Source organism: Thunnus albacares, chromosome 3, assembly GCF_914725855.1.
Source record: "Thunnus albacares chromosome 3, fThuAlb1.1, whole genome shotgun sequence".
Lineage (NCBI taxonomy): Eukaryota > Metazoa > Chordata > Actinopteri > Scombriformes > Scombridae > Thunnus > Thunnus albacares.
In genome coordinates, this window is record NC_058108.1 from 34,667,903 (window position 1) to 34,683,997 (window position 16,095).

Below are 16,095 nucleotides of genomic sequence, written 5' to 3' on the forward strand. Positions count from 1 at the left end.
TAGTGCCAAAGTCCCTCTTTTTGTTACTATACTTCCACCTGCAGCTCAATAAGGAAACACAAAGAGGGAATTTGATGCTAAAAAGACTGTAAATGTGTCAGATATCCACTTGATATGACTAACTCAGACTACTGAAGCTGAATAGAAGCTTCACAGAGACTTTTAAATAACTGTGTGGACACACTGTGGATTTTGGCCTCCATCACTTCCATTGAAAGCACATTTGAAGGATCTTTTAATATCCAGTATGAACAGGAGGAATGATTACAGCGAGGAAAACCTCTTTCACTGTTACTATGGACACCTGACTGCTGGTTTAAGACACTTGAAAAATTGTGAACCCGTCCTTTAAAGTAAAGTTTAAATTCTGCGTGGAGGTAAAACTAATTCCTCGACTTTGCCTGCAAATATTTTTTGAATTTCCAAACAAATGTATGAAAACAGCTCATCCAGCTTCAGGATGTTTTTAATTAATAGTTTGTGAAAGAAATTGTTTAAATATCTTTAGCTTATTTCTATAAACTCACCAGTTTAACTACAGTTTCCTGAACATGTTGAACATCATTCTGAATCAAGTCTGGTTTGTTTTCCTCCTGAACATTTTTTTAAATTTACCAACCTCTAAACCAGCTCTCAGCTGTGCAGCTAAAGATATTTATTTATTACTGTAGATTAATGAAATATAAATTAAGATTCACTTTTCTTTCATATGCACACATCTCTTTAATTTTGGCTTTGATAAGATGTTTTTATTGCAAACTTCAGTAAAAGTTAAATTTATGAAATGGTTTATTTAAATGAATAAACTGCCCTCAAACTAAAGTCCTCCATCCACCGTGGATATTTCAAAATCTTTATTATCTGATGTTTTTTTCTTTATGACTCTTGTAATGTTTTTATCACTTATTTGTTGATTGTGGCTGTTTGGTCTTGATTTATGATGTTTCTGTTTGCTTTATTGTGTCTTTGTCTGACTATGAATGCTTCTTTTTCTCAGATCTCTCTCGAAAATTAGATCTAAACGACCTTATTAGAGAATTGTACAGCACCTTTCAACAACAAAGCGAGTCAAAGTGCTTTACATAAAACATGAAAGGCATCAAGACAAGATATTAAAGAAACACAAGACATTAAATAGAAGAGTTAAAAAGGCTTTGACTTAATTAAAGGCAAACAGAAAAGTCTTGAGCCTTGATTTAAAGACGCTGATTTGAATGAGAACACCACTTCTAGTTATTTCATTTCTCTGTTAGTCATCAAGAATGAATTCTTGCTGTTTTACTGCAGGCCGAGCCCAGAGAGAGAGAGAGAGAGAGAGATAAGAGACAAAGAGAGAGAGAGAGAGAGAGAGTCAGAAGGGGCGAGGTTCCCCGTCCAGGAGGACAAACCTGTTCCCGTCTGGAGGGTGTGTACCTTCCCAACCCTACTGACCTGACAGGCTTGTCCTCGCATCAAACACACAGCAGGCGACTCGCTCCATCACACCACCTCTCCTCTCCTTCAGCTTCTCCCTCTAGAAGAAGAAGAAGAAGAAGAAGAAGAAGAAGATGCCTCTCCAGTCCACTCTGTCGGGCAGGAGCTCCGGCTCGACCCGGGCCGTGAACACGCAGTCGGACGGGAAGTCGTTTGAGCAGCTGAGGCAGGAGTGTCTGCAGAAGGGAGTCCTGTTCGAGGATCCGGACTTCCCAGCTACTGACTCCTCGCTCTTCTTCAGCCAGAGTGTTCCCGTCCAGTTTGAATGGAGGAGGCCTAAGGTGTGTAGACACAGATCCTTATTGGTTCACATGTTTTAGGAGGTTCGGAGCATCCAGAGGGGAACTGAACCTGTAACCTTTAATTATGTGATGCAGAAGTCCATACCACCTCACTGACCCTTTATCATGGGTGAAAATACAGTAATTACAGGCTATGAAATTCATTTATTACTGTACTACTACTGACAGAATGTCTTCTAATCCTAAAAAAGTGTCTGAAAAATGTCTTTTAAAGACCTCAAGTGGTCTTGAAATCAGTTAAATGAGGCAACGTATGTCTTAAATTCAGTTTTTTGATGTGTTAAATGTATTTTCTAGATGAACTGTTCCTCTAATGAAAGGTTATGTCTCTCATGCAGACTGTTTTATGACGGGTCAACAGTTGGTTTCATATTCTAGTTGTTTTCAGTGATAAAAAGTCATGTTTATTATTCTGGCATATTAAGTCTGGTTCAATACAACCAGAAAGCAAACACGTTATTGAATGAGCATTAATAGAGGGAGAATCTGTAAGTAGTGATATTATAATGATATTATTCTGGATAAATGCAGTAAAACGTTGGATGAAGGCGGTGAAAGTTCTTTTGAAGTTGGTTTTATTGCTTTTAATACAGAAAAAAAGGGGCAATTAAGTATCCAGCCAATGCAGCGAAACCAGTTCTGCAAGAAAGCTGTGTAAATAAATAGAGCCAAGTGCAGGGGCAGTTTCTCTCCTCTGATTTTATCCCTGCATGCCTCGCTGTTAACGGCTGTAAAACTGTAATAAAAGATAAGCTGAGAGCTGCTCAGAGGTTGTGAACCAGAGTGGAAGCTTTCTTGGATTTCTCATAAAATGCTACTTTTGAGCTTCAAATTGATTCATTGTCCCTTTTAGTTCTTATCTAAACACCTGTTAACATATCGTACCTGCAGCAGTGACCGGTATGTGAGGCTGAAACACATTGGCTGGCAGGAGTAAAGAGAGGAAACTCACCACTCATGTTTGTCACAGTTACTACACATTTCTTTCTTGGGCGTTCCTGCAGAGTGAATACTTCAGCTGCATGCCTGCATGTGGTGTGTGTGTGTGTGTTTTTTTTTTTCTTGTGTGTTAAAGTGACTGGGATTTCAAGGTGATTAATATGCCTGGAATGTGAACACACCTATCAAAGGCAGCAGTGTCACCTCCCACCTGTCGTTGTCTTTAAAAAAAAAAAAAAAAACAGAAACCAACCTGTTCTTTTCCTGTTGGCAGGAGCTCTGTGACAACCCCAAGTTCATCGTCGGCGGTGCACACAGGACAGACATCTGCCAAGGACAGCTGGGTTGGTTCTCAACTTATCCGCATGAGTCCTTTTGTGTCTTTCGTGCATTCACGTTTCACTTATTTACCCACGATGCACCTGTGTGTCACTGCAGGGGACTGCTGGCTCCTGGCAGCCATCGCGTCCTTGACCCTCAAGAAAGACGCCCTGGCCAGAGTCGTCCCCCAGGACCAGGGGTTTGACCACAGATACGCTGGGATCTTCCACTTCCAGGTACGCTGCGGCTGATTGGCTGCAGATTGACGAGGCGTTTGATGTCTCTTTTTTTTTAGCCTTTTTAGACATTTTACTGTTCGGTCTTGTCTGTCAGGAAGAAGGAAGATGAAACTCAACCTTGTAGAAGAGACAAACACAAAACAACACAGATTCATGCAGGATAGTTGGGAATAAATGACTCTGTGTGAGGAAGTAGCTTTGACTCATTACTGTACATTTCATACATTTAATGGTTGAAACTCCTTTAATACAGTAAATTAAGTCTTCTTCCATCCATCCCAGCTGCCACTGAGTGACACAAATAAATTAAAACAGTTGAAAACAGATCTTTCACTTTATCTCTTTGACTTAACATAGAAATACTTTGCACCAAACTATTACTAATGAATGATGAGTCTTCTTATTCAACCCAACAACAACGTATTTTATTAGCTATAAATAACTGTCAGTTGTTTGATGGAAACCTCAATGGTATGATGGTTATAATATTTTCAATATAATAATAATCAATAAGAAGAATGTGTTGAACTAAGCAATTTACTGTCAACATGTTGACCTCCGGAATCTCATCTGCAAAACAACTGAAGTGTTTATATATACTGTATATATAGTATATCTTTGTTATCTGTTGCTGGAAAAAAGGGGATTCACTGTTTGATGCAAGGTCACATAATATAAACTGTATGTCACATGTATGTGGATATACTACCTTACTGCACCTATAAACACTGTGTATGTTGGAAAGATGTAGTAAAAGCAATTTAAAAAAAAAAAAAAAGATCACAGAAAAAAAACAGAAAGCAGATGTGACAAGAGAAGTCAAGAAACTGAAAACACTGAAACACCAAACAAAAAGACACGATGGATAGATAGATAGATAGATAGATAGATAGATAGATAGATAGATAGATAGATAGATAGATAGATAGATAGACAGATAGATAGATAGATAGATAGATAGATAGATAGATAGATAGACAGATAGATAGATAGATAGATAGATAGATAGATAGATAGATAGATAGATAGATAGATAGATTGTCTGCTTAGTGAATGTTCAGTTCAGAGGGTGGCGGCCATCGTCCATGATAGACAACAGTTTATTTAGGGTCCTTCTCTCTGCCGCTGACACAAGGGAATCCAGCTACGTGACAGCCACGGAGGCCCCCCCCAGCACACCACAGCATAGAAGAGTCAATCTTAATTCAGTTCAGATAAATTCAAAATACTTTATTTGTTCTTCAAGGGGCAATTTTAGGCAAGGGATGAACACATAGACAATTAGTTTATACACATTAAAACCATCTAAAAATACAAATACGATCATGTTAATGAGAGCTCAAATGCACGGTTCAGTCTATAGATTAAATATGAAAAACTTTTACTGTATTCAGACTGAACAGCATCTAACAGCTGAGGGCTGAAGCAGTAATAAAGTGCTGTAAGTACAAAAACAGCTACAGTTAAATTCTCTCTCAAAATACGGTACATTTTTAAAAATACAAGACGTTTGGGTCTCAATAGTTCACTTCATTTCCTTTAATCTGTGTTGATTTTCAGCTGCTTTAGTGTTGCAGAGCTATGAAGGCTTAAAGAGAAGTATGTTTGGGAGGAATCACGCTCAGCTGTAGTGGCAAGCAAATTATTTACTGTTTGTTGTGTTCCGTCAGTTCTGGAAACACAACCAATGGCTGGACGTCGTGGTGGACGACAGGCTGCCGTCGGTGAGGGGACGTCTGGTCATGCTGCACTCGGCCTCCAACAACGAGTTCTGGAGCGCCCTGCTGGAGAAAGCCTACGCAAAGTAACAACATTTACATCAGTGACACTTCACATCTCTCCTCCAAAATCCTTCCTCACCTTTTATACGTCTGTTATTTGATCTTGTCTGGTTTAAAAAGTTTTAGAAATGAATGAACATACAGATTTTGCGATTCATAGCTAAATGAAAGTGTCATAATTGTGATTAAATTGAATAGTGTTTATCCTCTGGGGAGCATAAATATACTTGTAAAATTTCATGACAATCTGCCCTTTTAATTACGAGATATCTTCTGTCCAAAATTGACATTTTGTCCTGAGGTTGACGCTAGCAGGAAGGTTATGAAGTGTCCAAAGTAGAAAGAGTTCATCCTCTGGGGAGCAGGACTGCGTGCACTAAAGAGCACAATAGAGTCCACTTGTTTGCACGTTTCAATTTTAAATTACTAAATTAATTTTCCGCCTTGTTTCAGACTCCACGGGAGCTACGAGTCCCTGAAGGGTGGCAGCACTTTGGAGGCCATGGAGGATTTCACCGGCGGCGTGGCGGAAATGTACGACACCAAGAAAGCTCCAGACAACCTGTTCTACATCATGAAGAAGGCCCTGAACAAAGGCTCCATGATGGGATGCTCTATTGATGTAAAGACCCAAAGAAAAAAGCTCCTATTTAATACAAGTTCCATTGTGATTTCCACCTCAGCTCTTCTGCTTTAAAACCCATCTGGGTGTTTCTTTTTTTTTTCCAGATTTCCAGCTCCGCAGAGTCTGAAGCTAAGACGAGCAGCGGCCTGGTGAAGGGACACGCGTACTCCATCACAGGCCTGGAGGAGGTAAGATTCACAGGATTCAATCAGCATTAATACGGGGAAAATGAAGTAGAAACAGTGTGAAAAAGAGAAAGAAAAGTAAAGTTTTACTGAACCAATAATCAAAATAACTTTTTTGTCTGATTCAGTTGAATTGCAGAGGGAGGACGGTCAAGCTGATCCGGATCAGAAACCCCTGGGGTCAGGTGGAGTGGAACGGCCCGTGGAGCGACAAGTAAGAATAAAGAGAGATGTCGCTTTATTTTGAAGGATACGTTCACATCTTTTCAGGTGTATCTTTAAACAATAGTCAGGTGTCCATGTGGAGATCGCTGTAATCATTCCTCCTGTTCATACTGACCAGTAGAAGATCCCTTCATAATGCACTTACAATGGAAGTGATGGAGGACAAAATCCACAGTCGTCCTTCTGTATGTATGTATTTAAAAGTTTATCTGAAGCTAATATGAAGCTTCAGCGTCCAAATGAGTCAAATCAAGTAGTCCCAGTATAAAATATCAATCTGATGTCTCTTTTTTAGTTTTGTAAACATCTAACCAGTTAGAAAAAACATCTTAGGTTTAAAATCTTGTCAATCCCAACATCCTGTAGTCTTTTGTAGTTTGTATCATTTTCTACAAATGTTCTTCATACAAAGATAAAAAGGAGACGATGCTCCTTTATTCCACTTCCCACCAAACTAACCTGTACTGAAAATGCATTAATGTGGGAATATTTGGAACATTTTGTTTTTTTTTTTCCTTTCCTGGTAATCTGTTTAAATGTTCATCTTTTTAAAATCTCCTACAGTAGTTGTGATTTTGGCGCTAAAAAACAAAATGTGATTTGCAGCAGATTAACAGTCGCAGTAAAAAAAAAACGATGAAAGATAATCTACAGTGTGGCTGGTTTTCAGCTTTAACTCTGTCAGTTGGTTCTCTGCGTTATCCGTCATACACGCCAGACTGTGACAGATTTGTTTTGTCTTCTGTCTGTTGAAGCTCCAGAGAGTGGGATTACATCGACAGAGCGGAGAAAACTCGCATCCTGCAGAACTCAACAGACGACGGTGAATTCTGGTGAGACTACATGATGAATTTTCTCTAAAAGAGGGATTTTTTGAACATAAGCTTCTGTTTGCGTTAAAAGTTGTGACCATTACCCTTCGACTTCAAAAGGAGAAGGGCAACATATACTGGAAACACTGGGACTGCTTTGAACACCTAGACTTTGAGCATTTTTTAATTTTTTCTGTCTGAACTCTTTTAAATGCTTTATGAACTGTATCTGTGCTTTTTTCTTTTCTACTGGTTGTGCTGTTTTGTCTCAGACCCCATCTGTTCTGTGTCCGTGCAAAAACTAAATGTATAAATAAAAAAGATTGTATGTTGTGGAGGATAAATCCAACTAAACTCAGTTTACCTGAAGAATAAATAACTAAAGTATCATATTTCATGCAGATCTGTTATGAAACTTGTATCTGATAAAGCAGAACTGTTCATTTACCGTATTTAGAGACGACAGTGATGTTGTTTGTGATTCCAGGATGGAGTTCAATGACTTTCAGAGGAACTACGACAAGGTGGAGATCTGCAACATGACCCCTGACTCCCTCACAGACGACACTAAGCGCCACTGGGAGGTCAGCTTGTTCGAGGGAAGCTGGATCCGCGGCTCCACCGCTGGAGGCTGCAGGAACTACATCGGTGAGATTGTCTACTAATGAGAGTGATCTGGGAGTTTAAGCTTCTGCAGTGACCTCTACAGGACAAATAGATCCTGCAGCGCAACACAACACATGACAAAATGTCAAGATTCATCCCAGAAATCACCTTTAATTTTGTCGTTTTCTACAGTTGCTCTTCATGCAAAAATAAAAAGGAGATGGAGTTCCTTTAAACCACTGCCCACCAAACTAACACGGACTGAAAATGCCTTAATGTGGGAATATTGTCAAAAGATGTTGTCAGACTTTTTCTGTTTATATATCATTATCCCAGTTGTGATATCAGCACTAAAAAGTGATTTACAGCGGATTAATAGTAAAAATAAAAATAGTGAAAGATAATCAACAGTATGGCTGTTTTTTTTTTAATTAAACTTTGTCAGTTGTTTCTCGTGACAATCTGTTTTTAAAGCTTCTGCAGCAACATCTATAAGACGAGTAGATCCTGCAACAACAGTTTCCAGCAAATCTAAATAATTTAATTTATATATAACACTAAACAAAATGTCAAGATTCATCCCAGAAATCACTTCTAGTTTCCTGCACAATAAAAAACTTTGGTTGAGTTTTGAATTTTCTTTCCTTCAAATTTGAATTGTTGGCGTGAAACTGTTGAAATGTAGACAAACTGTATCTCAGTCTTTTCTAAAGCTCTGCATCTCCAACCCTCAGACACGTTTTGGACCAACCCGCAGTTCAAGCTGGTGCTGGAGGACGCCGACGACGAGGACGACGTGTGCAGCGTGGTCATCGCCCTGATGCAGAAGAACAGACGCCAGCTGAGGAAGGAAGGTCTGGACCTGGAGACCATCGGCTTCGCTGTTTACGAGGTCAGAAAGAAACCGACAGTGGTGGAAGAAGTACTCAGATCCTTTATTTCAGTAGAAGTGTCAATACCACAATGTACAAATACTTAATTACAAGTAAAAGTCCTGCATGAAAAATCCTATCAAAGTAAAAGTATAGAAGTATTACCAGCTAAATTTTAAAGGTACTAAAGTAAAAGTACTAGTTTTGCAGAAGCAGCATGTTATTGTTGTAGTTTGAACTGCTTTGAAAGGGTCACAAGATAAATCTGAGAGGTCTTGAGATGTTAGATTGAGTTGGAAAGTTGACGTTCAAGGTTCATTCTTGACCTTAGAAATACAAAACAATCTCACCTCAAGGTATATTTAGTAGCTGTTCTGGAGCTTTTGACCACACAGCATGGTCTTGATCAGCAGATGGAGATGCTGGAAAATAAACTTTGGACTAAAAGTCTTTAAAGTGCTCAGAAAAACAAAAATGGATATTTGAACGTCTACCACCGTTTGACAACTGACCAAACACCATCTGCCAATAGAGATCACATCATATGATTGAAAGCTCCAGAACAGCTACAAAATGGTCCTTGAGATGAAATTGTTTTGTCAATCAAAACTTTGCCTACTTTTCAAATAAAGCTGCAACTTTCAGCCTTGTGTTTCTGTCTGACTCTCCTGCCTTTACTGAACATATTTTATTACTTAACAATATGTGTAGTGAGCGTGTAATGTGTATGTTTTGTGTATTTATTTACACATTTTGACCACAATTTAATCAGTCTAACATCTGCTCTCTTTTCTGTCCGTCTTTATCAGGCCCCAGATGACGCAGACCACCAGGGAAAGGATTTCTTCCGCTACCATGCGTCCAAGGCTCGCAGCAGGACCTACATCAACATGCGGGAGGTGTCGGAGCGCTTCACGCTGCCTCCTGGGAAATACCTGCTGGTGCCCACCACCTTCCAGCCTCACCACGAGGCCGACTTCCTCATCCGCATCTTCTCCGAGAAGAAGGCCAAAGCTCTGTGAGTGTTCGGCCTCTGGGTTCTGGGTTGAGTTTGGACGTGGAGCAACAAAACACACACAGCAATGTCACCATGCACATTACATTAACCCAAAAGTTGATTTAAAACAATGACCACTAAAAGAAACGGTTTTAATGGAGGGTTGAAATGTCCTGTGTTTAAATGCTGTTTCAGTTGAATTTTTATGCCAACTTATGGCTTTATTCCACAGGGAGATGGGGAGCGATGTTGATGCTGACCTGCCAGAGGTAAGTAGATCACCCAGGCATTGATAATCAATCATTAAAGCAGCCAGTCGAGCCTGCTTGTACTGATGCTGTGTTGTTTCCACCAGCCGCCGATGCCCAGCCCGCCAGAGGAGGAAACAGACGAGGAGAGAGGCCTGAGGAGGCTGTTCGATCAGCTGGCTGGAGCGGTAAGACAACGTCTTCACCTTCATATCAGTCGACTTTACCTTCTCAGATACTGGGAAGTACAGATTCCAGTGGATGTGCACCTGTGAATCCCAGTAAAAGCGCTACCTATGTGGTGTAATTTCACATAAACTAGAAGGAGCGTTATCGTTTGTTCCCTCTGAAACAAGACGACCTGGATGTCCAAGTCATCCACAAGTGAACTTCTTATTCCTGAGCTCATGTTTTTCTGTATTTTAATTAGGGCTGCAGCAATTATCAATTAATCAATTAGTTGTTTAGTTCATAAAATGCCAGAAAACACTGAAAAATGTCAATCACAGTCTCTCAAGAGTCCAAGATGATGTCCTCAAATGTTTTGTTTTTCATGACCAACAGTCTACAACCCAAAGATATTCAGTTTATTGTCATAGAGAACTAAAGAAACCAGAAAATATCATATTTAAGAAGCTGGAATCACATATTTCTTTCTTTAAAAATGTCTATTATTATTTTGATTATCAAAATAGTTGGATATTAATTTAATTGATTAATCGATCAATCATTGCAGCTCTAATTTTAATTACTCTTACACCCTTAAAACCACTGAGACTCCACTATCATCTCATCAGCTTTTTTGGCTAAACAAGGTGTAATATCAAAGGTTTTGCTCACAGTGATGAACTCACAGAGAAAAACCACCAACTCTGCAGCTCTGTGGAGCTTTTTAGCCTCTCAGCACAAAGTTTTTCAGTATATCCAGTACCAACAGGCAGCTGTTCACTACCTGCCCAGCACCAAACAGAGCCAGATATTTTTCTGAAGAGTTTGTGGAGACCAAACAAGAGCTAAAATGAGGGTGAATATTGGACTTACATTCATCAAGTGGTCGGTTTACCGACATGTTAACCATGATAACTTTAAAAGGTGATAATTTGTCAGGGCTTTGTGTCTGTCAGCTTGCTTTTTCTGTCTCCAAGTGGCCAAAAAACAACTTAATGCAGCTTTAATATTATACAGTGATGAAACTTAAATAATTTTAGGAAGCCCAAGGGTCAAAACATTTTACTTCCACTGTGAAAAACATAAATTTAAGGTGAAACACTGTAAGTTTGACAGGGGTCTCCACTGATGAACACCTGCGGGGATTTATACTGCACAATGGTCATATTGTAAGAAGCTCAGACTTGGAGGTGATTATTATTCTCAGTTCAGCACTTAAATATCAGTATGTATTTAAAAATTTTCTTTTCAACATTTGTGTGCCTGCAGGACCGGGCCATCTCTGTCAGGGAGCTTCAGCAGATGCTGAACGGTGTTCTCAGCAGACGTAAGTGAATGTTGAGAGAATTTAATTACTCAAAGTTTTAACCTTTCTCTCCTTCTATTGAGTTTGATTTGTTCTTTAAAACCTGTTAAAACATTTCCCATCATCCCCATTGTTTTCTGTGACTCTTCCTGTTCCCCGAAGAAGGTTTTTTTTTCCCATTGGGCTTTCACTGTACTCTCGCATTTCAGATCTTATCTTAAACATCAGAGATCCACATTTTACATGGTGTATGGTGTCCCACAGGGCTCCATTCTCGGACCTCTTCTGTTTAATCTTTATGTACTTCCACTTGGCTCTATCATCACCAATCAGAAGATCTGTTAACATAGCTATGCAGATGATTCACAACTCTACATTACAGCATCTCCTGATAGCTTGTGCACTTCAGATTAGCTGTTTAACTGCTTGAAAGACATCAATTTATGAAAGGGGACCTGTTCAATATGATAGATATAAAGGGATCATTCTAAGGTAACAAAAACACAATGAGTCTCATTCTCATGGGATTATACACTAATTAAAACAAACTGATGAATATTATGTTTAATTTCTGCCAAGTCTGTTCTGCTAGATGACACAAAATCTTACACACTGCACCTTCAATCTCTATAACATGCATTTTTCCCCTCTCTTCTTTATAAGTTTTATCATTTTTGTTGTGCAAATTAAATATTCATTTAACTGACAGTCTGACTCAATAACTTGTAACTGAGTCGTCATGCAATATTAATGCATATAATCATCTTGCTGAACAATTTTTCCAACATATAAATGCATTTTGTCCTCAGGAAAAGAGATCAGATTTGACGGCCTGAGCCTCAGCACCTGCCACAGTATCATCAACCTCATGGACGTATCCTTCTACTGACACATTTCAAACTTATATAAACCTGACTTGACTTTGTTGCTACAACACATATATAACAGCTTCCTTATAAACAGTTTTTTACCATTTCACTGAGTATTTCTGTCTGTTTATGAACATAACATAACTCAAATTGGATGTTAAGATTCTAAAGAAATATGATTTTAAAGTTATTGATAAGCTGGTATCCACAATGCTGTTTAAGGTTTTTCCTTTGACAGAGTAAACCAGGTGGACAACACAGGGAAGCTCGAGTTCCAAGAGTTTAAGGTCTTCTGGGAAAAGATGAAGAAGTGGATTGTACGTGTTGGTTTGTGTGCTAATGGTGGTAAAACTGTAAATCTGGTATAGCTACAGTTTTGTGGAGGGCAGTGCAGGTTGTTTGTTAAAGGTGACCTGCTGTTGTTGCAGATGCTCTTCCTGTCCTATGACACCGACCGCTCAGGGAAGATGTCGTCCTATGAGCTTCGCGTGGCCCTCAAGGCTGCAGGTGAGACTCGACTGAATGCTGTTTAAACTTGGTGCAGAACTTTTACCACAATTTATTGTTGGTAGCCATTTCTGTGAGACTATTACAATGTATTCATACATTAACGTGCACGCATACAAAATATATTGGTCATACATGGAGAGAAAATATATTTATTCAATATTAGTTGAAATATTTAAGTCTGACAGTAAGGAAGTCTCTTTGCTGGGTGTAAATTTTACATATCTTGTGCTGTTTTCTGCCATGAAGGAATGCAGTTGAACAACCGGCTCCTGCAGCTGCTTGGCTTGAGGTTTGCTGACGACAACTACGACATCGACTTTGACGACTACCTCACCTGCATCGTCCGAATGGAGAACATGTTCAGTAAGTAAAAACACACAGTCAGCTGAGCGTTGGCCTCATATGTTTATATTAGTTACATTAATACTTAAAGATCCCCTCCAGACCCGTATTAAGACATAATAACCAACCAACTAATGTCAACCTATAATGTCATGATCCACCCATCAATCAATCTTCAACTTCTAGTGGCACAGAGTTAAGATTCAGTATGACACTTTTCAATGTTCAAATCAAATTCAAATCATAACGACGTAACAATACGTATGTTAGATGTTCTCAAAATGCTGTTTCATTTGGACTTTAAAATGACATCTACTCTCTCTCCATCCTTATAAATTTCAGAATCTATGAATATGCAATTATACTTCATTTCAAAAGCTTTAGTCCAGTGGTTCCCAACCTAGGGGTCGGGCCCCTCCAAAGGGTCAGCAGATAAATCTGAGGGGTGGTGAGATGATTAATGGGAGAGGAAAGAAGAAAAAACAAAGTTCTGATTCACAAATCTGTTTTCAGTTTTTGGACTTTTTCTCTAATCTTTGATTTTTGCTGAAATATTGGATCATTTGAACATTTATTGAAATGAAAGCATGTGAGAAGTTTAGAGAGAAAAATCACTATTTGGTGGAGCTGTTAACAACTCATAGACATGTGAAATGTGACCCCGACTACACACTGCTTTTTGTAAGACGTCAAAAGACAAAAAGTTCAATTATCTCAATTAAAATCCTTAAAATGGCATCTACTCCTTCTCCTAATTAAACACTCCAGAATCTATGAATAAGTAAATAATTTTCATTTAAAAAAAATAACTTTTTGACACAAGATGTCTCATATTTCACTGTAAACTCCATTCTCAGTGTTAAAATCAGATTTTCAATGAGCTCAGAGAAACTTTCCACTTTCAGCAGATGAATGTGAAAACAATCTCTACACATACATCATTCTGCACAGTGAAGAAAACAACATCCAACTGTACGAACAAGAAGAAAAACACATTTTTGAGTGGAGGGAAACTTTAAACATGATTATAGTAAAGATATATTTCTGTTAAAATGTTAAACACAGCATCTTTAAGTAAGTTTATGCTGACTGAAGGTCTTTCTCTTGTCTAGGAGTTTTCCAGGCTCTGGACAAAAACAACAGTGGACGAGTGAGAATGAACATAATGCAGGTAACCACATCCACGTCTAATCTCTGCAAATACTTCTGAGGTGTTTGTTTTACCTTTTTTAGTACTCCAGATGGGTGGGGTTTGTCCAGGTCCTTTTGGTTACAAGCTTTATTTTGCAACACTAAACCGAGACTTTAGCTTTTTAATGTTCTGGGACTTGATTTGATTGCAGTTTATGTTGATTTAATTGTACTTTATATTCTCTTTACTTCCCAGTTCCTGATGTTGTCGATGAACGTCTGAGGAGATGCTGTAAGCAAACAGAAGCCGCCAGAAGAACAAAACGATGTCGGAGTGCAGCGTGTTGAATGTTCAGGCCGTAGTAATGCATACATGCATGTTGTTTTTCTTGTTATTTGAGCAAGTAATGTGAGATGATGCCTGCGCTAAAGTGTCGGACTGGGGAATTAAACTTTGAATTTTTTGCTGACTTTTGGTTTTGCACAAGAAAGACTTTCGTTTTCACTGCATGAACAGAGAAAACTAAAACATTTTGAATAAAAACTTCTGCCTGATTTGGGGAAATGTTACTTAAAGCTATAATATGTAATAATTCTGCATTAAAATGTCTAAAAACAACTAAACCTATGTTATATATTTTCTTCAGTTGAGTAACTACATTATGCCAAAAAAATTTCCAACAATTTCCAAACCCAGAGAAATCTGTCATTTTAATCAAGGTAGCGGTCCGTTTCATTCGGTCACCTGTCGATGGCGTCATAGCTCCTCTACCAGAGAGTAAACATGTACAAGATGCATAAGTTAGCATTGTGTTTGTCAGCTACGACGGCATCTACCAAAGAGTATATGCACACAAGATGCATGTGTCGGTGTTGTGGTTGTCTGTCACAATGGCGTCTACCAAAGAGTATACACATATAAGATAATACTTCAGTATGGTTGCCCACCATAAACTGTCATAAATTGACTTTTATCCAGTTTTAGGCCACATATTTATGATAAACTTATTAGATCTTGGTAATTTTTTACTGTATCTTTTAACCAGATGAAGGATTTTAGTCATTGGACGTCTGTATCTCATCAGAGAAACAAGCTGAGTAAACGTTAGCAGCAGCTCGGCGAACAGCCCCTCCCAACATCGTCTTTCTGCCAAACAGCGTTGGAGAAACACTGATTTTTAACGTGAAACTACTTTTTTCTTAACTTGGTTGAAAATAGATTGTAGATTAAAAACAACTATTTGCAACCTTTAACGTTTACAGAGAGATGTTGGAAAACACAATAGTGAACTATTAAATTATTGCTTGACTGTAAAACCTCATCAGACTGAAAATGATGGAGAAATCTTTTCACGGTTGTCGACCTTTTTGCAACCCAGAACCCTCACCTAGATTTTATACAGAATTAGGACGCTAATAGTAAATAGTAAATAGTAAAGTAGTAAATATGGTGCATCAGTTTCAAATAAAGGGGTGATTTGGACACATTTGAGTTGATAAGTTTGTGTAATTTTATTAAACACAAATTCCTTTAAAATATACACTATGTGAACACAATATTAACATAGAACATAAAGTTTTTAATGCTAGACTTTGATACAGATCCCTTCTAAAAGATGTGCTAATGATGCAGCCTCATAAATATAGTTTCAGTTTGTATTATATCTCAAATAAAGTTGCATTTTATTTAATTTCCACAAACCAGCTGCCCCAGATTTGTAGTGTGGTAATTTCATTGAAGACAAAAATTAAGAGGTACTTTACTTGAGTATTTCCATGTGATGCTACTTTCTACATCTCAGAGGGAAATATTGTACTTTCTACTCCACTACATTTATTTGACAGATTTAGTTACTTTTCAGATGAAGATTTGACACAATGGATAATATAACAAGCTTTTAAAATACAACACATTGTTAAAGATGAAACCAGTGGTTTCCAACCTTTTTGTCTTTTGACGTCTTACAAAAAGCAGTGTGTAGTCGGGGTCACATTTCACATGTCTATGAGTTGTTAACAGCTCCACCAAATAGTGATTTTTCTCTCTAAACTTCTCACATGCTTTCATTTCAATAAATGTTCAAATGATCCAATATTTCAGCAAAAATGAAAGATTAGAGAGGAAGTCCAAAAACTGAAAACAG

General features: G+C 38.3%; 1 protein-coding gene across 1 annotated transcript; it reads left to right on the forward strand.

The window, feature by feature from the left end:
- The first annotated feature begins 1,329 nt into the window (after positions 1-1,329).
- capn9 (calpain 9) lies at positions 1,330-14,574 on the forward strand. The gene is made up of 20 exons (XM_044341615.1): positions 1,330-1,754; positions 2,989-3,058; positions 3,153-3,271; positions 4,945-5,078; positions 5,509-5,677; positions 5,785-5,868; positions 5,994-6,079; positions 6,846-6,923; positions 7,390-7,550; positions 8,243-8,400; positions 9,190-9,398; positions 9,610-9,646; positions 9,733-9,813; positions 11,063-11,120; positions 11,909-11,973; positions 12,217-12,285; positions 12,397-12,475; positions 12,725-12,841; positions 13,933-13,991; positions 14,208-14,574. The coding sequence occupies exons 1-20, from the start codon at positions 1,548-1,550 to the stop codon at positions 14,232-14,234; spliced, it is 2,067 nt and encodes a 688-aa protein (XP_044197550.1). The 5' UTR covers positions 1,330-1,547; the 3' UTR covers positions 14,235-14,574.
- Positions 14,575-16,095: the final 1,521 nt, after the last annotated feature.

Coding starts and splice junctions, on each gene's coding strand:
- capn9 (XM_044341615.1), top strand. CDS start 1,548: ATGCCTCTCCAGTCCACTCTGTCGGGCAGGAGCTCCGGCTCGACCCGG. Junction 6,080..6,845: donor AACGGCCCGTGGAGCGACAA/GTAAGAATAAAG, acceptor TGTCTGTTGAAG/CTCCAGAGAGTGGGATTACA. Junction 7,551..8,242: donor AGGCTGCAGGAACTACATCG/GTGAGATTGTCT, acceptor TCCAACCCTCAG/ACACGTTTTGGACCAACCCG.